This window comes from Myotis lucifugus, unplaced genomic scaffold (genome assembly GCF_000147115.1).
Source record: "Myotis lucifugus unplaced genomic scaffold, Myoluc2.0 scaffold_700, whole genome shotgun sequence".
NCBI lineage: Eukaryota > Metazoa > Chordata > Mammalia > Chiroptera > Vespertilionidae > Myotis > Myotis lucifugus.
The window spans coordinates 187,513-213,233 of NW_005871748.1; the positions used below are offsets into that span (position 1 = coordinate 187,513).

General features: G+C 50.7%; 1 protein-coding gene across 1 annotated transcript in view; it reads left to right on the plus strand.

Moving 5' to 3' along the window:
• The window catches only part of LOC102431549 (general transcription factor 3C polypeptide 1), an 87,135-nt gene that overhangs the window by 32,567 nt on the left and 28,847 nt on the right, over positions 1–25,721 (plus strand). The window contains 10 exon segments of the mRNA XM_023746579.1: positions 5,964–6,125; positions 7,928–8,043; positions 9,151–9,466; positions 10,028–10,242; positions 12,708–12,844; positions 14,380–14,533; positions 17,714–17,817; positions 18,598–18,782; positions 20,423–20,698; positions 20,940–21,085. Of these exon segments, the coding sequence (XP_023602347.1) occupies positions 5,964–6,125; positions 7,928–8,043; positions 9,151–9,466; positions 10,028–10,242; positions 12,708–12,844; positions 14,380–14,533; positions 17,714–17,817; positions 18,598–18,782; positions 20,423–20,698; positions 20,940–21,085 (1,811 nt within the window).

Genomic DNA, 25,721 nt, shown 5'->3' on the forward strand with positions numbered 1-25,721 from the left:
GGGGGGGGGGGGGAAAAGGGGCCTGGGGGCCGCCTTTGCCTGCCCCCGGCTCTTAGCTCCCCCCTGGGTTTCCGATCACTGTCAGTGCCAAGGGCTTCTTCGGTGCTTTCCCTTTTGCCTCCCTGCATTGTGCCTACATATGCAAATTAACCGCCATCTTTGTTGACAGTTAACCGCCATCTTGGCTGGTGATTAATTTGCATATCTTGCTAATTAGCCAATGGGAAGGGTAGCGGTCGTACACCAATTACCATGTTTCTCTTTTATTAGTGTAGATTGTGTGTTAATCCTCACCGGAGGATTTTTTTTTATTGCTTTTTAGAGAGGGTGGATGGGAGGGAGGGGATGGGGGAGGGCAGAGAGAAACAGAAACATTGAAGTGAGAGAAACACATTAATTGGTTGCCTCCACACCATCTCAGTCTGGGGCCAGGGATCAAACCTGCAACACAGGTATGTGCCCTTGACTGGAATCGAGCCTACAACCCTTTGGTGTGTGGGTTGGTGCTCTCACCACTGAGCCACAACTGCCAGGGCAGAGCAGGTACTTCTAACCTATTCCATCACCTGGGGGCGGGGCTGCAGCACCCTCCTCCATCATTCTGGGTGTTGCTCTGAAGTCTGTTCTTCCAGCCCCTGCCCAGGCCTCTCTGCAGTTACCCATGGCAGCCACCTCAGATTGTCCCCTTGGCTTGCTTATCATTCCGGAGTCCAGACTCTCCAGATGACTTCCTAGCACTGACCAGCCTGGACCTGGACCCTGTTCAGGAGTGTGTGTTGGGGGGGGGGGGGGGGATAACACTGAATTTCCTAGTATCTGCCTGGCTCACCAGTGGGACTTCCCTGGGCTGGTGACTCTTCAGGAGGAGGGCTCTCCTGATGCTCCTTGTTCCCATCTGGCTTTTGTTCTTCTCGGCGTGATCACAGCTATGTGTACCGTTTGGCTAGGAGGCCAGATGATAGTTTTCTTTGGGAATGTGAGAAACACAGGCTATTGGTTCCACTTCACAGCCACTCTGGGTTTTCCTTTACGCCAAACAAACAGTGCTTTCTGATAAAAATTTGAAATTCTAGCCTCACCAGGCAGCCTAATGTGGAAAAAAGGCCACTTGCTGGGTCCAAGACATAGGTTAGATCACTCGACCCCTCTGAGCTTCAATTTCTTTTCTCTTAAAATGGCAGTAATAACTAGCAGAATCCACATAATAATGAAGTAAAATAGCTTCTGAAAACATCTGACACAGTGCCTGGCTTCAGTAAAGATTCACCCCTTCCCTTCTTTTCGGGGTCTTTAGAATGTGAGTGAAGCCATCCTTCCTTCAGGCTAACACAAGCTGATCCTGGGTCTTTGACACAATAGAACTGCATGATTCCTTTGTGTTGAGTTGCTGAAATTAGCACACCACATTGTTAATGCCTAAAATTCCTTGTGCTTGGAAGTTTGTGCCTCTGATCTGGTTGTATCTCTCCTGCCTTTTGTTCCTGGAAAGAAAGCCCTGCACCCAGTTGTCTGGGGCTGCCACTAACAGGCAGCAACTCTTCCAGGGATTGCTGGTTACCGAGATGGAGAGAGGCTGTGCTCACCTTGCCTGGGTGTGCTGGCCAGGGTCTCGCTCTCGCCCTTCGTGCTTCGGCTTTAGCTGACTTGTGGTCTGGACCAGGCTGCATTAAAAAGGTAGTATGAGCTGAAGGGATTGTGATAATGAAAACTGAAATGCTGAGGCTGATAAAACCGGAACTGTGGGAAAGCTATAAGCGCCAGTGAAACTGATTCCAAGTGGCCTGGACATGACGCACAGACTGCACTTGGTCCGTCCCCTGCCTGCCTTCTCTCTGACTGTTCTCCCCTTCCCCATCGGGCTGGACACTCGTTAACCCTGCTTACAAGCGAGACGCTTGAGGCTGAGGGAGGGCAACCAGTCTGCCCAGGTTCACACACCAGCTCTGGCAGGAAAGTCCAGATCCTTCTATTGTTAATCCTCACCTGAGGATATTTTTCCATTGATTTTTAGAGAGTGGAAGGGAGGGGGAGAGACAGAGCGAGAAACACTGATGTGAGAGAGATACATCAATTGGTTGTCTCCCACACGTGCCCTGACCAGGGCCTGGGACCGAGACTGTAATAGAGTTTTGTGCCCTTGACTGGAATCGAACCCACAACCCTTTGGTCCACAGGCTGACACTCTATCCTCCGAGCCAAACTGGCTGGGGCAAAAGTCCAGATTCTTAACCACTGTGCACGCTGCCTCTCTAACACAAGGTTTTCCAAAGTATGATGAGTATGAAACGGCATGGGGAAAGTGAAGTGTCTCCAAGGACAGTAAGTTGAGAAAGACTAGAGACAGACTCAACTTGGGTCTCCTAGTCTGGTGGCTACAGAAGAATGTGGTGCAGTTGGGACTCGCAGCAGAGCTATGATCCGTGGGATCTGGGATAGGCAGGGCTGCAGACCCTCGGGCCCAAACCTCAGCAGCCATCCGGACGAGTCATGCTGGGCCTTCTGGAAGCACTACCACCTCACCAAGGCCCAGCAGGATGCTTGAGACCACCCTCCACTCAGGGTGTGCTAGAGACTCGCCTCTCCCGAGTCACATGCTCCTTGACAGTCCTCGGACTCCCAGTGCCCAGTGTGATTGCTGGCAACGCTCAGGCCTTGTGTGTCACCTCCCCCACCCCGGCCAGCAGCCTGCCTGTCCACGGGCCTTCCTGAACGCCAGGCACAGGACCAGAGCAGGAGGAGTTTCCACATTATCTTCGGGAGCCAGGCCACCACCTTAGGCCCTGGGGCTTTTCTACCTGGCAGGAAGGCACCAACTATCTTTACAGATACTAGCTCTGCCACTCCATAGCTCCATTACTTTGAGCAGGTCACTTAACCTCTGGGCCTCAGCTTTCACATCTATACAATGGGGATTTCAGGGGCCCGCCAGCCTCGATTGTGAGATTTGCTGGGCTCCTTCTTGTAACGCCCAAGCACAGTGCCTGGCCCACAGCAGTGCTGGGTGTTCTGGCCGAATGATTACTGTCTGCCAGTCTCTGTACAGACGTTATCTGGGGTCATCCTAACACTAACCTGTGAAGCAGAGAACCTTGTCATCTCATTTTATTGAGTGGAAAACAAATCTTTGCTAAGTCACTTCCCAAAGTCACAGAAATGAGAGATTGTAGAGCTGAGATTGACCCACATCTTCCTGGTCCTGAAGCCCATCTGTCCCCACACTCCTGGCCGTCCATCCGTCTGGCTGTCAGCAGAGGAGGCAGCTGTGCATTTGGAGAGGCTCGGGATTGGCATTGGTGGCAGTGCTGTGGGAGCGGAGGGTGGGAAGTCGCCGCCTTGATGCGGAGCAGAGGCCTCGGAGGCAGGGAGGGTTCTTGGTCACCCTCGGGGTCCGTGAGCGTATAGCAATGTTTCCCTCTTCCACGTGTGTCTGTTGGAGGGCTGTTCCGTGTATCTTCTGGGCTAATGAGCCCCGTAAGGAAGTTGAAAGGGGTGGGAGAAGTGCTGGGCTGTAGCTGAGTGTGCCGGTCTGCTCCGCTAGGTGCTGCATCGGGTCACGCTCACGCAAACGCCACTGGCCCTGGCCCAGGTCACATGGGCGCCTGTCAGTTAGGGGCTATTTGTCATCCAAGGTTTAGGGCCTGAGCTCCCAGGCAGACTGCCTGGTAAAACCCAGCTCCTCACTTGCTACCGGTGGGAGTCTCTCAGTGTGAACTGGTGGGAGCACCATCCCAAGGCTGTGGTGAGGACTGGCTCGTGTGACACATGTGGAGATGAGGGTCCAGGACACGGCTCTCCTCGAGAAATGGTAGGCGTTTTACTATTAGGAGCAGTTGATTGCTCTGTGAGCACCACCTAGGAGCCAGAGGAGGAGGTGCAGGGGTTGGGAGCGGCTCAAGTAGAGGACAGCAGGGAAGACCCAGTGGGGAGTGGCTTGGTGGACAGTGTTCTGGTCATGTGTTAGCAGCAGGTGCCTCTGCCCCAAGGGAGGGCCCAATCCCGATCACCTGGGCCTTCAAATAGTTCTCACCTATATAGATGGGCCCAGGAGTCCCATGTCCACAGATTTTTTCTTCTGGTTGCTTAAGGCTCCCATCCAGGCAAGAGAAATGGAGGGAGAAGACAGGTACCTAGAGCAAAGACAAAGCCACAGGAAGCAGGAGAGCCTGGGAAGACCCGCCAGGCACAGGGAGCTGGGGCTTAAGGAGGTCTGTGCCAAGGTGTGGCTTCAGGTTTCTCCTGTTAAAAAGCCATGAACTGGGGGGATTCCTGTCACTTTGAGATGTGGGGGGGAGTCAGCACCAGGCTGCCTCGAGGACCATCAAGGCTGCCCATACTCCCTCTGGTGGGTCAGCCTCAACTGCCCTTTCTCTGAGAGTAAGATTGACGAGTTCAGGGCCCTGAGATGCTTTCTTGTTTTTGAACTTCACTGTGAGCCACATGCTCTGTCCCCACCAGGCTCCTCTGACCACGCTCAGTGGCGCTCTGCTCTGGGCATTTCCGTGGCCACAGCTCCTGCACAGGAGGCGCTGGGTCGCAGACCAGCTCCAGTGCCACCCTCTTTGCGGTGGTGCTGAGGATTCTGCACCTCAGAGTGCTGCTGAAGCTGGTGGAGAAACCATCCGTATCCCTGCTGCAGCAATGACTACAAGCTGAGTGACCAAACAGGAATTTATTATTCCACAATCCAGAGATCAGAGTCTGAAATGGGTCTCACTGGGCTGAAATCGAGCTGTCCACAGGCTCTGGGAGAGGCCATTCCCTGGCCTTTGCCAGTTCCTAGGAGCCACCCGCATGCCTTGGCTCAGGTTCCCTCCCTCTATCTTCAAAGCCAGCGAAGCGTAGCACCTCCAGCCTCACTCTTCTCCTGCCTCCCTCTGACAAGGGTATTACATTGAGCCCGTCGGATAATCCAGCACCGCCACCACCACAAAAGCCTTCATCGCGCCTGCAAGTCCCTTTTGCCACGGAAGATAACTTGTTCATAGGTCCCAGGAGTTAGGGCGCGGACATCCTGGACGGGCAGTGTTCTGCCTCCACACTCATGTATCATAGGACCCCTCAGTGCAGAATCGCTTCTCCCAGGTTGGGGACCTGCGATCCTGCCTGAGCAACTAGGCCCCTGTCGCTGGCGAGCTGTTGGATGCTTGTCGAGCTGTTGGATAATTGGCCCCTCTGTACCTCAGTCTCTTCATCTGCGAAGGGCCTTCTGGCGTCGTCAGGATCCAATAAGTTAGCACATGTAAAGCGTCAGGCATTGTTGCTTTTCCTCGTGCCTTTATCTTATCCAGCCGTGGGCACTCACTGTCATTTTTCTAGGTTGTGCCTTCAGAATAGGTGCGGTGCGATGGTTTGAAGCCAGCCCAGTGTGAGGAAGCTTCTCTGGGTACCGCCACTTGGTCCCCGTCGTCCTTCTTTTATTTTATGCATAAAAGCTGTTGCTGCACAGAGTGCTGTGTGGGTCCGTTACGGTGGCAGCTTTCACCTCATTTTGACTATTCTTTTGGATTAAATGTCTGCACTTAGAATCACTGGGTGAAAGGCTTCCTGAAATGCCCACCTTTATTGGTAGTGGGTATCGGCTCACTCAGAACAGGATGGTTTTCATCCTGCCAGCAGTACTGCCTGGTGCCTGCTGTGCTCCGGGCACTGTTCTGGGGGCTGGGGCGACTACGGTGGGAAAAGACAGGCCTGGAGCATGTTTCAAGCAGAGGCTGCTGTTTACTTAGTAGGACTGACAGGGCACTTCATTTCTCCTCTCATTTGCATTTCTTTGTTCACTAATTATGTCCAAAACAAAGAGCAGTTTTACAGAGTAAATTTCCAGGTCTTGTACCCCCAGACGTGCAGTTTTTAAAAGTGTCAAACTCCATGCTGTGCGGGTCCTCTCTCTGGGTCTCTCTCTGCTGAAGTGCCCTCCCCCAACGCTGTTCACTCATTGCTGGAGGCCCTGCCTGTGTTCCCAGGGACGGACGTCATGGTGCGCTGCCTGAAGCTGCTGAAGGAGTTTAGACGGAAGATCGAGGACGACCAGGACGACGACGAGGACGAGGAGGTCATCTCCAAGGCAGTGCCCCCGGTGGACATCGTGTACGAGCGGGATATGCTCACGCAGACCTACGAGCTCAGTAAGCCCCGTTCTCACACCTGCTTGCGGGCGGCTCCTGAGCGTTGGAGGCAGAAATGTTTGCCCGTGTGTCAAGAGGGCTTCGCTCTTGAGGCTGTAGCACAGCAGGAGGCACCCTGGGTCCTTGAAGGGTGTAGGCTTTTGGGTCAGATTTGAGTTTGAATCCTTGCTCTGCCACTTGTTAGCTCTATGACTTTAGCGAGTTCTCCAAGCCTCAGTTCCCTCATCTGCAAAAGGGATAATACCCACCATGGCATGAATGAGGACTAGGATTAAAACATTTGGTGTAGTGCCTGGTATGTAGAAAGCACTAAAAATATTAGCTGTTAGTTTATTACTCGAAGATTTGAGAGCCACCTACCATCTTCTAAAATTGATCTGGAGTCACTGCAGGCTGAGAATTCCAGTGACAAGTGGGGGGCGGGGAGGGAAGATATGTCTCCCCTCATTCTTTAGCTTTCCTCTGGATCCCCTAAAATCCATGTAAGACAGCAGTGCCCCATTATAGTAGGTGTGGCTGCCGGTCCCTGTAGGGAGGGAACAGAGTAGAAGGTGAGGTGGCTGCCAGAGAACTGATTCGGCCGCAGGACAAAGACACACTGGCAAGTCAGCACAGCATTTTTGACAGGCTGAGTGGCAGCTTTTATCAGCTGTTCCCATCTCTCAGAATGGGTTCCTCAGAACACAGTTTGGGAAAGGTCACCCTGGACCCTCTCCGCCCCACCATTAGCATGTTACTAGTTCAGTTTGGGAACACATTCTGGTCACCTCTTTTCATCCTGGCATTGCTTTTTCTACATGTACAATACAGCAAACCTCCTTCATCCGGATTGGCTTTATCTGGTAGCCTCAAGTGTGTGTGAGTCAGGAAATAAAGGGGAAGATATTTCTGAGCAAAGAGCTGTGCCAGGAAGTCTGCCCTGCAGTTCGCGTGTTTTACTTGTAGGGACTCCCTGCTGCCCACCGTGGCTCCTGCCAGGCTCCTTCCTAGGGTTGCCAGCCTCCAGTAGCCCAGCCCATTCAGAAGGGCTTCTTAGCGACACAGTAACGGCACTGGGCGTGGCCATGTAGCAGCAGGAGCCGACAGACGAGATGGAGCCAGTGCTAAGGCACAGCCACCTTCTGGCCATGTAGACGGGGCCACCTAGCATGATCCCTTCCAGAGTCCTGCTGGTTGACAGCTGTGACAGGACAGTGATCCACATCACCTCTGTGTTCACTGAGAAAGGCTGGGAAAATGTTGAAGTTCTTAATTAAACAGTATTGGGATGCTTTTTAAAGGGATTCATTAAATTTATCTAAAGTCCATTCATGGGAAAGAGCTAACTTCCTGCTGCTGGAACTTAGTAGATCAGAAGCTGATCACTTGCCATTTGGATGGTGAGCACTTAAAAACTGGTGCTTAGCCCTGGCCGGCTTGGCTCAGTGGATAGAGCATCAGCCTGTGGACTGAAGTGCCCTGGGTTCGATTCTGGTCAAGGGCACATGCACGGGTTGCAGGCTAGATCCTTTGTGGGGTCGTCAGAAGGCAGCCAGTCGATGATTCTCCTCATTGATGTTTCTCTCTCTCTCTCTCCCTCTCCCTTCCTCCCTGAAATCAATTTAAAAATATATTAAAAAAGAAAACTGGCCTTAGTGGTGGTATTCAGAGTGTTGGGAGGGGAGAGAGGAGGCATTTGTTTTCTTCTGTTTGTTGGTGTCATTGAGCTGAAATGCCTGCTTTAAAGGTGGGTGGGAATTGAGGTGACTGGTGCGGAATGGCTCCGTTGCAGAGGTTGGGTTCAAGTGTATTGTTTCACACAGTTGAGCGCAGAGGCACAAAAGGAATTTCCCAGGCTGAAATCCGGGTGGCCATGAATGTGGGAAAGCTGGAAGCAAGAATGCTGTGTCGTCTTCTCCAAAGATTCAAAGCTGTCAAGGTAACATCTCGAGTCCTCTGGGCCATTCACTGTCTGGGTGTGCACACAGTGTGATCATGAAGGAGTGTCTCAGCGGGTCAGAAAACGGACGGGCTGCCGTCTCTCGAGGCGGCAAATGCTGCCCGGGGCCCCATACTGTGGTTTTGTTGGTTTTCACTTCTTAAAAACTGAAGGAGTTGTCAGCATTGGAAAGTCAGCAGGACATGTGGCAGTACCCCCCTTCCGTGTGGGGCACCAGCTGCCGTGACAGAGCCTCCGGCCACCCCTGCAGACAAAGCAGGTGCCCTTCAGGGCTCCACAGGCCCTCCTGGCCCCCTCTTTTTTATGCTGCTTGTCTGGCTCCTGGGGCCTGAGCTGGCTAACTAGGCATGTCTGGCGTTCTCCTTTCAGAACTCAGACCTGCTGTCTCAGCCCTTTGTGCCTCACTCTCTTCTGAATTTTTTGGCCACTTTGCTGGAGGGCAGTATTAGAATGAAGCTAATGATTGTAGGGCCCTTGGCACTGTCCATGGCATGTGGTTGGAATATAAAAAATGCTGCTCTTCCTGACATTTAGGGCCCTGGGAGAGCCCCTCTGCCCTGTCCTAGAAGATAGAGTGAGTGTGGATTGGTGATGACCTCATATCAGTCCCCATGCAGTGGCTGAATGGAGCTGTGACCTCCGGGCCCTGACTCGCCAGTCTGTGGTCACAGGTCTAAACCATTGAATTGTACATAGCAAACCCTCACTGCTTACTAACCATTTCTTTATGGCCTAGTCCTGAGCCAGCCACTGGGGGCACGTGGAAGACCAAGTTAGGGCCTGGCATGAACTGGACTACCCGCAGGTCCCTAGCAAAGCATGTCTTGCAGAGCAGACACACATTCAGGATTGCGATTGAGAAAACTCTCCGACAGGCCTGTGGACGCAGGAGCTGAGGGGGCCACGGCAGGAGACCTGTGAGGGAGCATCCATAGGCCAGACTGGGGCCCGGGCAGTGAGGTGGAGGAGACACAGGCGAATGCAGGCATGATAAGGAAATGGACACCACAGGCCCAGGGGCCACCTGAATGCCTGTGTGAACAACGCCCTCTTTTGAACATAATTAAACACATCTCACCTTCCCAGGGATTCATGGAAGATGAGGGGCGGCAGCGGACCACCAAGTACATCTCCTGCGCGTTTGCAGAGGAGAGCGACCTGAGCCGGCAGTATGAAAGGGAGAAGGCGCGCAGCGAGCTGCTGACCACCGTGAGCTTGGCCTCGGTGCCGGAGGAGTCCCTCCCGCCTGAGGGAGAGGACACTTTCCTCTCTGAGCTGGACAGCGAGGAAGAGGGCAGCAGCAGCGGCAGCAAAAGGAGAGGCAGAGGGTCGCAGGGAGACATGAAATCCTCCTTGAACTGCAGTCTCGGGAGCCAGCCTCATCACTCCACCCCCATCAAGGGTACGGTGCTCGGGGTGGGAGCAGGGGAGCGGCCGGGCGCGTGTGCCTCGGTCTGAGCTGCTGCCCATCCCGCCTTGCTCTGGGTTTCTTCAGAAAACGCCCCGTTCGGTTCAGCAGGCACTGAGACTGTCCTCAGTGCCGTCCTAGTTCAGGACCTGCTGGTGTCACCTACGTCACGTCATAAGTTTAGAGGAGACGGCCGTGCAGTCTGTCTCCTGGCTCCTTGGCAATGCTTTGGTTTGTGTTTTCACTGTTAAAGTGATGGAATCCCATAAGCTCCCTCAGTCCAGTCCCTCCAACAACCTAAGAACCGCTCAGGCTTTCAGTTTAGTTACAGAAGACATTTTCCTAATGCGTGGAGGGTGGTGCTGGTGACAGATTTTCAAATCAGGTGTCCAGCTGCGGGGGCACCGCCCTGCTTGCTGGGTTCACTGCCCCATCTTCACACTGAGCACGTGGGTCTTCTAGCCTGGGTGGGTCTGGGCTGGCTGCCAAGTGGAGAGGCCCCTCTCGCTTTCCCCTTGATGTGGCCGCAGTTCATTCTTTTTACGCTGCCTCCAGGTGGCTGGAAAGTAAACCTGCACCCGCTGAAGAAGCAGCCGACGTCCTCCCCCGGAGCTGCTGAGGAGAGGGCCTGCCGGGGCTCTGTCGGGGCCGACAGCCTCCTGGACACCAGCAGCTCCTCAGAAACCACCTCGGCCTTCGGCTCCCACTGCGTGGAAAGTAACAGCGGCGACATAGCTGTGATCGAAGAGGTCCGGCTTGACAACCCAAAGGTGAGCGCGTGCCCGCATGAGGGTGCATCTTCTGCAGGAAGCAGCCTGCGGCAGGTGGACGTCAGCCTTGTCAGTTCTGTGCTTAAGGATCACAACAACCTCAGAGGCCTCAGATGCCGAGTGCTTGGTCCTGCCAGGCTGCAGGCGCTCGTCCACGCACCACCTGACGCAGCCTTGCCTCACCCACCACACGTCACCTGCACTCGTATCTAGAGTTGTAACATTTCCAACACCTTACACTTTCTACTTAAATTTGTTTTGGAGGGAAATGTATATGTCCAGTTTAGATGAGTGGTTCTCACTTTGGCCCAATTTTGCACCAAAATTTGCTGTTTTTAATTGTCATGACCTGGGGGAGAGGGTGCTCCTGGCATCTAGCAGGGAGAGGCCAGAGGTGCTGTTACAGATCCCAGAATGTGCAGGACAGCCCACAGCATCGACTCAGCCAGCCCAAAATGTCAGCTGTGCCAGGATTGAGAAACTGCTGCAGACAAAAGGCCAACATCATTACTATAAAAAGAGATAAACCATAAGATAGATGTAATGAAAATAAAACTATATTGGTACATTTGGGCCAAATACTGTTGTATGTCAGAGGGTTAAAGACACAGTACAATCAAACCAATGCCTTTTCATCAATGCAATTAGATTAAAAGACAAGTGATTCAGTTCGCTGTCCTTAGCCACCTGAAACTGCCTCAGATAATGGTGGCGCCTCCTGCACATTAGAAACACAGGGTCAGAGGGGGAGGCTCCCAGCAGAGAACAGACCTGTGATCAGGGCGGCTTTGGATGCTGCCGCTGCTGTTTTGTTCGGGCTTCTCAGCAGCCCTGTGAGGTAAGTGTCAGCTCTGGTCCGGGAGGAGGACAGTGGGGCTCTAGGAACTGGGTGAGGTGCCTGCCCAGTTCATGACACTGAGAATTAGAACCCTCCTGTGTGCAGTTCCCACCCCCTCCCTTGCCTCTTCCTTTCTGTATGGAGTCCTGTGCTGTTACTCTCCCGGCTGCAGAAGAACTGGGGTGGAGGGTGGGAAAGGCTTTCTGGACTTTTCTAAAACCTTTCGGCCCTTTCCTGTGCATTGGATGCCATGCTTCCTCACCGTCGAGTCATGACATATTGTCTAATCGAAGAACCTAGGCTTGCATGCAAGTGGATCCCAGCCTGCCTCCTCCTCCTCCCACTTCTAATCAGGCCCACGTGTCTCCCTCCACGCCCTAGAACTCCTGTTGCTGGCTTCCTCACTCAGCTCTTTCTCTTCCTCTTAGAAGTTTGTTGCCAGAGTATTGGCAGGATCACATCCTTGTACTTGCTGAGGAGAGGGGCGTGAGATGGACTACCCGCAGGCCCCCAGCAGAGCCTGTTCTCACGTGGCTCTCCAGCAGCCACACTCAAGTGTGGCCACATTTACTCATGTTCTTCTCCAAATGTTTGCTCTGAAATGCAAGAGAGAACAAAGGTCTTTGTGCCACTCCTGGGCCCTCGAGCCTTTCTGCCTGAACGGAAGAGCTGTGCCTCTTGGAGCTCCTGCAGAAGGCAGGGCAGCGATCTGTTGTGACACCAGCCCTGAGCGGCCTCCTCCAGCGCATTCTCATCCTCCTGAAAGCGCCACTCCGAGCGAGGGGCCTCCAGAGAACGGGCCCTGGGCTGCCGTGTGGCGCTGATTTGTGCCAAGTGGTTTCAAGGAGTATGTTAGAGCTGGAATTTCCTTTCACGGCAGGTGCACATTTCAGCTGTACCATATTTGATCTGAGAGAGCTGATGGAGCAAGTTCATTTAGGCTCCTAGAGGACAGAAGGGAGCTGTGAGAGAGAAGTGAGCGTTTTGGCAGGGATAAGAGGGAGAAATGATCTTTTTTCTCCTTCCTCTTTCCCTCACCTCATCCTAATTTCCCTAGGGCAGCCTGCTCTGAACTCAAGCCGGTCTCGGCTTCTGTCTTTTATTCCCAGAGAGATTTCCCGTGACTTCCTGCATTTGGAGTCAGAAGCCCATGGGGCATATAACTTGTCCTGGCGCACATTCACGCTCTGGGACCTGGACGGTTACTTCGCCCCCCTGAGCCCTGGTTTCCTCTTCCGTAAAATGGGAATTTTTGATGAACAGAAGCTTTATAGAGTGACTGGCTTGGAGCTGTGCTCAGTATGTCAGTTTCTTGGGGAAGGACCCAGAGAAAATTGAGCGTCTGCTTTGTGCTGCTTCGGGGGGTGCCATAGTACATGCCTCGTCTTCTCTCTGAGCCCAGCTGGTCTCCATAGAGTCCAAGGCCATCTGCTGCAGATGCCTTTGTTGTTTCACGGCCCCGAAGTAGTGGGGGGTGGATCCTGCCGGGGAAATAGTCCTCTTGGCTTCCTTCTTGAAACAGGGCATAGAAATTCCCTAAGGAGGGAAAGTACACCGCAGGAGTGGTGTCTGCCCCCCAAACTGTGCTGAGCCCATCGTATTCTTGTGCTTTTGGTCCCTGTTCTAGGAGAGCGGCAGTTCCCAGAAGACTGGGAAGCACGGCCCAGGCCAAGACAAACCCCACGAAACTTACCGACTGCTGAAACGCAGGAATCTGATCATAGAAGCCGTCACCAACCTCCGCTTAATCGAGAGCTTATTCACGTAAGGAGTCTGTCGGTCTCGCACTAGGGATAAGTCTCAGGCCAGTTAGTCATCACAAGTGCAGAAATGGCCGAGAGCCATTTGGATCTCCCCTCCCTGTATAGATCATGGTGTTCCTTGTAGTAGAAAGGATTTAGTTTGTTCTTGTGATTTGACAAGTGTGGACATTGAGGAACATCAGTACATGACAGGGAGTGGAGGCTGAGCGTGAGCCGGAAGTCCTGGAGGAACAGCATGCGCCTTTCTCCCTCCTTGGAAACTTCATGGCAGCAAAGGGGTAAGAAGAAACTTAGGCCGATAGTGGCATCGGCTAGAATCTCACATGAAAGCAGAAACAAGAGACACAAGTAGAACTTCTGTGCTGGGGTGCCTCTGTTCATGGGGAGGCTCTGCACTCTGGTTTGGTCCTTCCGACTGCTGTTACCACCACCTCCTGGGCGACATCTTCATGGCTCCTGAGGCACCCAGCGTGAGAGGCACCTCAGTCAAGGACGTGACCTCTCTAGGCAATGGGGAGGCCATCTACAGACACTACTACCGAGCTCCCTTCTTTGGTGCAGTGACGGGTTTGGCCAAATGTTCCTGCTGTCCCTGCCATTCCCATCAGTGATCTAGAAACGTCGCCATAGTGACTCTACAGTAAGATCTAGAGCAGGGGTGGGGAATGTCCAGCCCCTGGGCTGTATAAGGCCCACGAAATCATTGGGTCTGGCTCTGCCAAGGCATTAGAAGTGAATTAATTAAATGTTTTACTACATATAGCAGGCTAATTTGTTGTTACTGTTAATCCTCACCCAAGTATATTTTTCCATTGATTTTTAGAGAATGTGGAAGGGAGGGGGAGAGACAGAGAGAAACATCGATGTGAGAGAGACATTGATTGGTTGACTCTTCCACGCATCCCGAACAGGGCCAGGGATCGAGCCTGCAACCAAGATACTTGCCCTTGAGAGGAATCGAACCCAGGACCCTTCAGTCTGAGGGCTGATGCTCTATCTACTGAGCTAAACCAGCTAAGGCTAGCAGGCTAATTTTTAAGTTGATAATTTTGTATGACCCATGAATGATATAAATATCTAAGTGGCCCTTGGCAGAAAAAAGGTTCCCCGCCCTGCTCTAGAGGGTAAGGTAAATGAGAGGAATCAAAAAGAGCTTCCAATCTGAAGTGTCAGCAGTAGTAAGCTGGAGCATTCCTCGCTGGGTGTTAAATTGGCATAGAGACTTCGTCCAGAGGTTGCCATCATGGCTCCCAGTTTCCTGGCCATCATGTCACAAATCATGTAATCTCTTGAGTTCCTGGTGAGAAGCTCAGAATGTGAAGCTGCTGCGAATGGTGGCTTGTCTTTAGCCAACTATTTATTCCCAAGAGAGATGATCTTAGTATCTCAAGGAGTCAGCCTTTCAATGGTGAAACTCCCTTTAATTCTCCCCCAATTTCTGTTGGATGCCATTAGGCATGTCTCAGTTGCCTGGGTTGGGAATGGCCTTCTACGTTGAGGTTGGAAATATTAACTGCTTATTTTGTGATGCCCCAGGATTCAGAAAATGATCATGGATCAGGAGAAGCAGGAAGGCGTGTCCACCAAGTGCTGTAAGAAGTCCATTGTCCGCCTGGTGCGGAACCTGTCTGAGGAAGGGCTCTTGAGACTATATCGGACTACGGTGATCCAAGATGGCATCAAGAAGAAGGTAACCACGGGCTCTCCGGATGCCTGCAGAGCCAACTGCTGCCAGTTTCCTTGTCCAGCTTCTCATATCCTTGTTAGATCTCTGTCATTCCTTTGTTGTCAGTAACTCGGAATTTCCTGTTACGCCTCCTAATTTGGGGAACAGGGTTCATCCCATCTTTCTGTGGAAGCTGGAAACAGAAGAGAAAAATAATGTAATTGGATCGTAGAGCAGCACGTGCCGCCCACGGCAGGTGTCCAGCTGTGGAAGGGAGGAGGGAAACTGAGGCATGTGGACGTTCAGCAGCGTAGCATGGGGAGTAATTAAGCAACACTTAGGAGGTGGAAAATGTAGACTAAGCAGCAGGAACATTTTCCACAGAGATCGGAGGAAACATCTCCCAGAGGAAATGACGGCTGCGGCTCAGTTAGCTTGCACTGCTGTGCTTATCCGGTGGGAACAACATATCTCTTCTGTCTCAATTTATCTGTTTCTGTACAATTTAAAGTTTGGGGCCATTCCCATAGCAACTGTAGCTCAGTGACTTTGCACATATCCTAAGGCATACATTTTTCAGGGTCAGAATAATTTGAGAGCCCAGCTGGGCACTGGGACCAAAGGGAATGGTGCTGCGGGGACAGTCACTTGTAATTTCCTGGTCTTTTTTTCTGACTGCACCTTAAATCTCTGCCTTAAGAGAGCTCTGCTTTGATGTTTTGTTTTCTTAATAAGCTGGCAAGGTCATTTCAGTTTTCTTACTTTATTTATTGAGACATTGAAATTTGAAAAGAGCAGTACAAAAAATGACTTCAGAAACACATTTTCTGCCATTCTGCGTTGACAGCACTCATCGATCTTTATGTCTGCTGTGAGTCCCCTTGACCGTGTTCCTCTCCCATCCCCAGCAGCCTGCCACTCAGCCCCTGAAGCGGTGGCAGGAGGCCTTCTGCTGCTGTCTCCCGTGGAAGGACAAAAGCCCATCAGTTGCAACACCTCTGATTTCTGTTGGTCTTCACAGAGCAGAGGTTTCAGAGGGGAAAGACATGTCTGGGCAGAAATTGAGGGCAAGAAAGCCTTACCCCTCTAGTCATGGAGAGGGGCAGTCTGACAACGGTATCCCCTGTGTTTCCAATTCCTATTTGGCCCCATAACTACCAGGCAAAACTGGGGTGAATGGGACAGGGGTGGGGGTGGGAGCAAGTGCAATGAGGACTCAGAGATGAAGGTACCCAGACCGGGCACCTCTTGCCACAAGTACACTCGGTTCTCGAACTCAGCTCGTTCCGGAAGGCTATTCATAAGCATTTTGTTTGAAAACTGAATCATTTTTCCCTATTAGAAATAACGTAAATTGAATTAAATCATTCGACTCCCAAATGATTTCCTATTTTAACTTCTCTTACATACAGTATGTCTAATGTCTATTTAATCTATAACAAACATTACTTAAATTTATCGAACCACCCCCTACTGGCCTTAAACGAATCCCTTTCAGCGCTGGTTACAGGGGTGGATTTTAGGTTAGTGTGCAGCCTCTTCACTTTTTCACTTATCATCGCCTCCGAAGTGCTCTCACAGGCTAACTACTTTTTGTTTATCCAAATCAACAGCAATTTTTCTGCCTCTTCAATTGCCTGTAATCATTGTTTTGTTAGCACTTTCACACTCTTAACATCAGCACTCTTGATGGCCTCTTTGTTTTAAAATTGTGCAAATAAACACAAAAATATTCACAGCACAATTTCCTGAGATGTTAATAAGAGGAGGTGTAGTGGTAAACTGACTCGAATTCTCCTTTGTTTGTGGCCTGAGAAATGCTTTTTGTCATGCTAATGTACCAACAAGAAGGGGTTGTCAGGTTGAGAACAGAAGTTTTGTTCAACAACCGAAACATCCCCCACCCTCACCCCACTCCCAACAACTTGGTAGAGAACCAAATTGTTTAAGACGGGAGACTTTCGAGAACCAAGGTTTGACTGCACCACTGTAGTGGTGCCACTACATGGTACCCCACTTTTCCAGCTGGAAAGAGTTGCGTATTGTACATCTGCCTCCAGAATACGCTGGCACCCGGAGCCTGGGCTGCCACAGGCTGCCCCCTGGTCTCCTGGAGCATGCGGACCAGAGTTGCTCTGCCCCAGCACCAGCCTTGGCCCTGGCTTCCGCATCTGGCCACCTGCCCGTTGGGCCTGTGGAAAGTTGGCTGTGCCATTTGGCTGTGGAAAGTGGGGAAATAGGAATGCTTTGGGTTTGTGCCATGCTTTTACATTCCCTGGGTGCTACCTAGCTGTCTCTCATTTGAGCCTCACAAAACCACAAAAAAGTTGGCAGGGCCTGAGGGAGGGGTTCCCATTTCACAAATGAGCAGAGGAGACTGAGCCAAGGCAGCTTTTGGTGTTTTGTTTTCTAAAACATGAGGCGTTGCTGCCTATTCCCTGTGACCCTCTTTCCAGTCATTTTTGGCTCGCAGCCTGCTAATCAGAGTTAGCCATTTAGAAAACCTCACTTTGCTCTCCCCGCCAGTGACAGAGACAGAGAGGAAGCCTGGCTGTCCAGGTGCCTGGCCATTGTGCCTGCCGTCTCCTGCACAGCTGTCACCCCACACCCTCTGCTCAGTTCCAGGTCATTTCCATTCGTCCTCCAGTTATCCCTCCGGAGGTGGTAACCACCCTCACTGCTCAGCTGCAGCACCTCGGAAAAGCTAAAACAACAAAAGCAGCTCTAAATCCTCTGCCAATTTGTTTAGAAGCGCACCTGGCAGGAGTCCCACAGCGGCACTCAGCGAGGGGAGATTAATGAAGGCGTTTACCTTTTCCAGATGGAAGCCCTCAGGATTCACAAGCACTTCTGGAACATTCTCAGATAGCAGGAGCGGGGCATAGGGAACAGCCCACCAGGTAGATGTGAGACCAGAGGGCCGTGACACCCAGCGAGGGCACTGCAGGGAAGACGGCTCTTTCTAGGCAAGAATTCCTCTCCTGAGCAGAGCAGCGCACTACTGATGGCAGAACTTGATCGCTTGATGAGCGGAGGGATTTTGACAATGGGAAACGGTTCACGGCACACTTTGCTTCGGTCTCATAACTGTCTTTAGGAAAGGTTCATGAACGGGGTAACCAGCGCTCCACCAGGGAGCTGAGTTGTGGAGCTCAGTCTCCCTGAGCTCTTCCCACCCTTGGGGACACTGCCCTCTCTCTGCAGGTGGATCTGGTAGTGCACCCCTCCATGGACCAGAACGACCCTCTGGTGAGAAGTGCCATTGAGCAGGTTCGGTTCCGGATCTCCAATTCAAGCTCAGCAAACAGGCGAGTAGCAGCACCACAGGAGTGCATGGGAAGCCGCCCGGTTCTGCCTTCATTCTGCAGCCATTTTCACAAAAGCTTTGTTTAGTCTCGTGTGCTCTCAGTGAATTCACTGGGTTGGGCTTTGTGGTCATGACCCCCTAGTATGACAAGGATCAATATCTGGATTCTTTAAGAAAAAAGAAAATCCTCGCATTTTTTATTCTATTCTAATTGTGGACAGAGCACTCCGAGTCACAGGCCCTGTGATGTGTGAAACTTGCTCCACATCATAATGGCTCAGAACGATTCTAGTTGCCTTCCTGACGTCCTCTCTAGCTCTGCCCATAAATCATTTAATGGACGGAAAGAAACTTAGGGATGGGAGAGACTTCATAGCTGGGTCTGAACCACAGGTGGCCTGTGGATGAGCAGAGGCCTGGCTTGTGCGTCTTGCCATACATTGGCCACATGTACTTTGAATCAGGTGCCAATTAATTTCATATTAATTTCCTGATTTCTGGCATTTCTGCAGTATCAGAGGACCTGGTCTGTCAGGCTCCCTTTCTCACAGCGGCCCCGTAGGCGGGGGTGCACTCTCCAGGTCACCACAGTCCTCATCATTCCCAAGTGTCTAGTGACCTGGCACATCTTACTCATTTAAAACACCTGCCAGGCCTCTAGGGCAGTTGAGTTTGAGGCCTCAGGACCAAATGGCTTCATCCGATTCATGAGGACAAACCGTGTCCTTTCTCTCAGCCCTTGGTTTTCTCACCATAACATTGGCTCGCGCTTGGTCTGCAGGCTGAAAGTGCCCCAGTCTGCAGTGCCTAAAGGGGAGGCCAAAGAAGAAGGTCAAGGAAAAGAGGACCCGAGTGGATCAGGAGACTCTCAGCCGAATGATTGCTCTAAACCAGAGAGTGGACGAGTGAAAAAAACTGATGAGAAAATGGGCATAACTCAGCTTAAAAATTACAACCCTGTAGTAGGTAAAAAGCAACTTCTTGTCAATGTCTAATTGTGTTTCCTTGGTTGTTTGCATGATGCCCTTTGAGTCACTTGGTGTACATTTAAGCACTGGACTGCAGTCAGGGAGTGAGGTCTGAATTACTGGCTGGGTCATGTGGGCTGGTCACATGACTTCCACCGGCATCAGTTTCCCTATCTGCAAGATGGAAATGATTCTTGCCCAATATACCTCACAAGGCTATTGCAAGACTCAGATGAAACTATGCTTGATCCCGCCCTGGCTGGTGTGGCTCATTCGGTTAGAGCATCATCGCATATACAGAAAGGTTGCAGGTTTGATTCCCAGTGAGGGCACATACACAGGTTGCAGATTTGATACCCTGTGGGGGTGCATACAGGAGGCAGCCGATTGATGTTTCTCTCTCACATCAATCTCTCTCTCTCTCCTTCTCCCTTTCTCTCTAAAAAAAGAAACTATTCTAGATCCCAACATGAGGAATTATTTACAAAGATTAATTTCTTTTGCTAACTACCCTTGGGCTGGAATATTCTATTTCAGAAAATCTCTACCTCTGCTGACCCCACGAGCCTTCTGGTAGTTACAGCCTTTGGCGAGTTTGAGCATTCATATACTTTTCTCAGAGTCGGGTCTCTAACAGAGCTGGCTCCTCCCTCATCCCCCATAAGCGCTCTAATGTAAATGTGTGGGGTCAAGTGCAGTGGCAGGACTTTATAATCCAGTGCTTCGTTGTTCCTCTCCTAGTCACAAACGCGTGTTGGTGGTGAGGGCAAAGGCAACTTACCAGGGCACAGGCTGTCGGGCAGAAAGTGTCCTGGTATGGGATGTGGCAAACCCGGGACTCCAGACAGGAGAGTCACCCGCGTGACTTCCTTTCTGAAGGCTGCAGTCACACAGCATGGCCTTCACTCTCCAGGTTTCATAGTTAGAGGGTGCAGGCGGAGAGGAAACGGCACGGTGTGCGCAGCTGCACAGCACATGCAGCTGAGTAGATGGGCTAGGCTTGCCGGGAGGAGGGGCCTCTACTCACTGTCCTTACCCCCCTCTTGCTGGGGAAAGAAGGAACACTTTATTTGTATCAACAAAGAAATAAGATACTTTAAAAGAGCCTAGATTTTGGAATATTTTGCACAACCCCCATCAAGACAGTTCTAAATGGAGGTATGTCGGGCCCTCATGGTGGCTCCCTCCTCCATTACACTCTGGCTCACCTCCTGTGCGCTCCTTCCTTGCTCCACCCTGTCATTCCAGCCTGTGGCCCTTCCTCGAATGTGTCAGGCACCTTGCATTACCCTGGGTTGACAGCCCAGGTTCTCTGTATGGCCTGCCCAGCGAGGACTTGTGGCCGTCCCTCAGGCCTCTCCCCGTGAGGCCTCTCCTGGCCTCTGTGTAGAATTACAGTCCTCCTCCCCATCCCTTCCTCGCTTTATTTTCTGCGCCAGCTATTTCCATCTGATGTATTATTTTATTTAGGATTTTGGTATTGTCTGCCCATTCCCACTAGGAAGTAACTTCCACGAGAGTAGGAACATTTCTGTCTCCCTGGCACCTGAGACATAGTGGCACACAACAGTTTTCTAGGGAATTGAACTGATTTGAATCGGGCTTTTCAAGCACTGCCTTCCCCCTTTCTTGCCTCAGTTCCTGGACTTGGGCGATCTATAGGATTTCTGCCCAAAATGGCTCGCCTGCGGGTGGTCCACAGGTTTCTGTGGTACCTGATCTACGGGCACCCTGCCGGCGACACGGAAGAGAAGCAGGGCCTCAGCAGTGAAAGAACAGGAAAGCAGGAGCCGGGCAGGACCGGAGCCCCGCCCTCCTCCGGAAAAGACTTGGAGGCCTCCTTTGATGCCCCATCGAAGGACAACCAAGATGAAGAAGCCCGGGAGGCTGAAGTGGAGCTCCCCTCGGAGAAAGGTGAGGTGACCCAGGGCAGGCCGGCAGCAGCGGACCCAAAGGGGGAGTCATGATGGTTTCTTGTTCTTGTGGGCTGAACTGGCAGAATATCTGCACTGCCCTGATCACAAACTTTCTAAACCTCTGGGCTTCCTGCCTAACAAGTAGGATTTTATCAAAGTTTGTGGTAAGAGAGAACCAAGACCTACTAGGAGGTGATACCACCATCATGACTTGGACCCTGTCTCTGGTTTTCTCATAGTATATGTGGATGAAGCCTCATGGACACGCTACGTCCCTCCCATCCCAATCTACAGGGACTTCGGCTTCGGCTGGGCTCTTGTCAGCGACATTCTCCTCTGCCTGCCCCTCTCCATCTTTATCCAGGTTGTGCAAGTCAGCTACAAGGTACTGGCAGCTCCCAAGCTTACAGGGGCTGGTCCCTCAGCTCCAGGCCAGAGGGCCCATACTCACCTGGTCAAGCAAAAATGCTTCAAGACTGCAGTTGCCTGGATGGATGGATGGATGGATGGATGGATGGATGGATGGATGGATGGATGGTTGGTTGATTGGGTAGATGGAGATTGGATGGATGGTTGGTTGATAAGTCAAAGACTTGTTCTTTTAGATCAGGGGTCCTCAAACTACGGCCTGCAGGTCACATGCAAATACAAATATTGTAGTTGTTCCCGTTTTGTTTTTTTACTTCAAAATAAGATATGTGCAGTGTGCATAGGAATTTGTTCATAGTTTTTTTTAAACTATAGTCCGGCCCTCCAACGGTCTGAGGGACAGTGAACTGGCCCCCTGTTTAAAAAGTTGGAGGACCCCTGTTTTAGATAGATCAACTGTAAGACAGACAAATAATCATGGTGTAACAATACAATATTTATTTAGAAATTTGGTTTATACAGAAAAAGGAAGAAATAGAAATTACCCATAACTTTATCACTCAGACAGCTAGTGATTTTGGTACATTTTCTCCTAGTCTTTTTATCCTATGCCATGTTTGTGTGTACATGCATGTATATGTGTATATGAGATCTCCCATTTGTTTGTTTTTTTTAACTGAATTGAGACTATACTATATTTACTCTTTTATGTGTTTTTTTTCCACTGAACAATATGTTGTGTTTTCCACATCATTGAGTTTGACTTGATATTAGGTAAATTCATAGTATTCCTTCTTATGCACATACCCTAATTTATTTAATGAGTCCTCTATTCTTAGACATTTAAGTTCTAGTTTCTTGTTATTATAAATGACAGGTGACAATACCTCTTGGTAGACATATTCTTGGGAAGTTCTAACGTTTTTTTCTTTATGGTAAGGACAGAAATGAAATCACTGACTTCCAGGGAAATCATCATTCTTCTTCTCTTTTTAGTATAACTTATTAAGTGATCATCCCAATAAATCTAGTACCCACCCATCACCATACATAGTTATTACAATAGTATTGACTATATCGGCTATGCTGTACTTTACATCCCCCTGACTTTTCTGTAACTATCAGTTTTCACTTCTTGATCCCTTCACCTTCTTCACCCAGCTCCCAGCCTCCTCCCATCTGACAACTGTCAGAATGTTCTGTTTCTGTTCTGCTTATTTTATTTTTTAGATTTCACACATAAGTGAAATCATATAGTGTTTGTCTTCCTCTGTTTCATGTACTTCACTCAGCACAATACCCTCTGTGTCCATCCATGTTGTCGTAGACGGCAAGATTTCATGCTTTTTTATGGCGGGGTATTCCATTATATATGTGTACTTCTGTACCCATTCATCTATTGATGGACACTTAGGTTGCTTTCATATAGAGCTAAATAATGCTGCAGTGAACATATGGGTGCATATGTCTTTTTTATTTATTGTTTTGGGTTTCTTCAGATAAATATCCAGACATGTAATTGCTGGGTCCTTCTTTTTCTCTTGTTATATAGCCTGTGTTTTGTTTTTTTACAAGTCCGTGGTTTTTTAATTGAATTTATTGGAGTAATAAAATTCATTGGTTAATAAAATTATATAGATTTCAGGTATATAATTCTAGAATACATCATCTGTATATTGCATTGCGTGTTTACCACCCCAAGTCTAGTCTCATTCCATCACCATTTATCCCCTCTTTACCTTCTTGTACCTCCTCCCAACCCCTTTCCCTCTGGCAATCACCATACTATTGTCTGTGTTAAGTCTGTTTTGTCTGGTGTATTTATTGTTACCCCAGCTTTTTGTTTGTTTGTTTCTATTTTCATGAAATACCTTTTTTCCATCCCTTTACTTTCTGTCTGAATTGAGTCTCTAGTAGACAGCATATGTAAGAGTCTTGTGTTGTTACTTACCCATTCAGCCTCCATATGTCTTTTTATTGGAGCATTTAAAGTAATTATTGACTGCCCGGCCAGTGTGGCTCAGCGATTGAGTGTCAACCAGGAACCAAGAAATCACTGGTTCAATTCCTGGTCAGGGCCACATGCCCAAGTTGCTAGATCAGTGATGTTCCTCTGTCATCGATATTTCTATCTCTCTATCCTTCTCCCTTCCTCTATCTCTAAAAGTCAATAAAAGATGTTTAAAAAATAAAATAGAAATAAAGCCCTCGCTGGTTTGGCTCAGTGGAAAGAGCGCCAGCCTGCAGACTGAAGGGTCTCAGGTTCAATTGCGGTCAAGGGCACATACTTAGGTTGCAGACTCAGTCCCTGGCTCTGGTCAGGGCCCATACGGGAGGCAACCAATCACTGTGTGTCTCTCATATCAATGTTTCTTTCTTGTGTGGCTCTCCCCTTCCCTTCCACTCTCTCTAAAAATCAATGGAAAAATATCCTTGGGTGAGAATTAACAAAAATATATACAGATAAATAAATAAATAAATTACTGACAGATATGTAGTTATTACATTTTATTATTAATCTTTTAAATCTTATTAAAGAAAAACCTTTAACCTTTTTGTAATACTGGTTTGGTAGTGATGAATTCTTTTAGCTTCTGCTTATCTGGGAAGCTCTTTATCTTTCTATTTTATGATAGCTTTGCTGGGTGGAGTAATCTTGGTTTTAGATCCTTGCTTTTCATCACTTTAAATATTTCTTACCAAACCCTTCTAGCCTGCAAAGTTTCTGTTGAGAAATCAGCTCATAATCTTTTGGGAATTCCCTTGTAAGTAAGTGTTTTTCTCTTGCTACTTTTAAGATTCTCTTTTTATCTTTAACCTTTGGCATTTTAATAATTTTAAGTCTTGGTGTGGGCTGCTTTGGATTCATCTTGTATGGGACCCTCTTGTGCTTCCTGGACTTTCATGTCTGTTTCCTTCACCAGGTTAGGGAAGTTTTCCATCAGTTTCTTCAAAATATATTTTTATTGATTTTAGAGAGGAAGGAAGAGGGAGAGATAGAAACATCCTATCTAATAAAAGAGAAACATGGTAATTAGCCGTACCTCCGCTACCCTTCCCATTGGCTAATCAGGGCGATATGCAAATTAACTGCCAGCCAAGATGGCGGCCAGCAGCCAGGCAGCTTGAAGCGAACAGGAGGCTTGCTTGCTTCAGTGATGGAGGAAGCCAACGTTCCCCACCTGCCGCTGCCGGCCTCTGAGCTTGCAGTTTGAAACATTGTTACAAATATAGAAGCTAAACAAAACCCCAGAAACCAGCTTTCAGCCAGCAGGGATCTCAGAGCTGGAGTTGAAACAGTGTTTCGATTATAGAACCCAAACAAACCAGATACCTGCTTTCAGCAGCCGAGACCTCAGAGCTGGAGCCAAGCCTCAGAGCTAAAGCTGGCCCAGAATAAAAAAAAAAAAAGAAAAAAAGGAGCGGTTGGGAGCTTCAGTCACCCACCAGCCTGAAAACAGCCCTCAGCCCCTCACCCAGACTGGCCAGGCACCCCAGTGGGGACCCCCACCCTGAAGGAGGTGTGACCAGCTGCAAACAGCCATCATCCCCTCACCCAGGCTGGCCAGCCACCCAAGCGGGACCCCCACCCTGATCCGGGACACCCTTCAGGGCAAACCAGCCGGCCCCCACCCGTGCATCAGGCCTCTATCCTATATAGTAAAAGGGTAATATGCCTCCCAGCACTGGGATCAGCAGAGCCGCGAGGCCTCCTGGCACCGGGATCAGCATGACAGGGGGCAGCGCCCAAATCCCCTGATTGCCCTGCAGCTCTGTGTGTGACAGGGGGCGGGGCCACAACCTCCCTATCCGCTCTGCTCTGTTCGTGACAGGGGAAGGCGCCCCAACCCCCTGATCAGCCTTGCTCTGTGCTTGATGGAGGGAGCTCCCCAACCCCCTGATTGCCCTGCGGCTCTGTGTGTGACAGGGTGCGGCGCCCCAACCCCCCACCCCCCACGGACCCTGCTCTGTGTGTGACGACGGGGTAGAGCCATAACCTCCCCCATCGGCCCTGCCCTGAGTGGTGACAGTGGCGGCGCCCCCAACCCCCTGATTGGCCTTGCTCTGTGGGTGATAGAGGGCGGCGCCCCAACCCCCTCCCCCCACGGGCCCTGCTCTGTGTGTGATAGGGTAGAGCCATAACCTCCCCATCGGCCCTGCCCTGAGTGTGACAGTGGCGGCGCCCCAACCCCCTGCCTTGAGTGTGACAGGGGGCGGTGCCCCAACCCCCCACCCCCCACGGACCCTGCTCTGTGTGTGACAGGGTAGAGCCATAACCTCCCCATCGGCCCTGCCCTGAGTGTGACAGTGGCGGCGCCCCAACCCCCTGATTGGCCCTGCTCTGTGGGTGATAGAGGGCGGCGCCCCAACCCCCCTCCCCCCCACGGGCCCTGCTCTGTGTGTGATAGGGTAGAGCCATAACCTCCCCATCGGCCCCGCCCTGAGTGTGACAGTGGCGGCGCCCCAACCCCCTGCCTTGAGTGTGACAGGGGGCGGTGCCCCAACCCCCCAATCGGCCCTACCCTGAGCGTGACTGAGGGTGGCATCGCAACCTCCCGATCCGCCCTGCTCCGTGCATGACAGGGTCGGCGCCCCAACTCCCCAATCAGCCCTGCTCTGCGCCCAACCAGGGGCTGCACCTAGGGATTGGG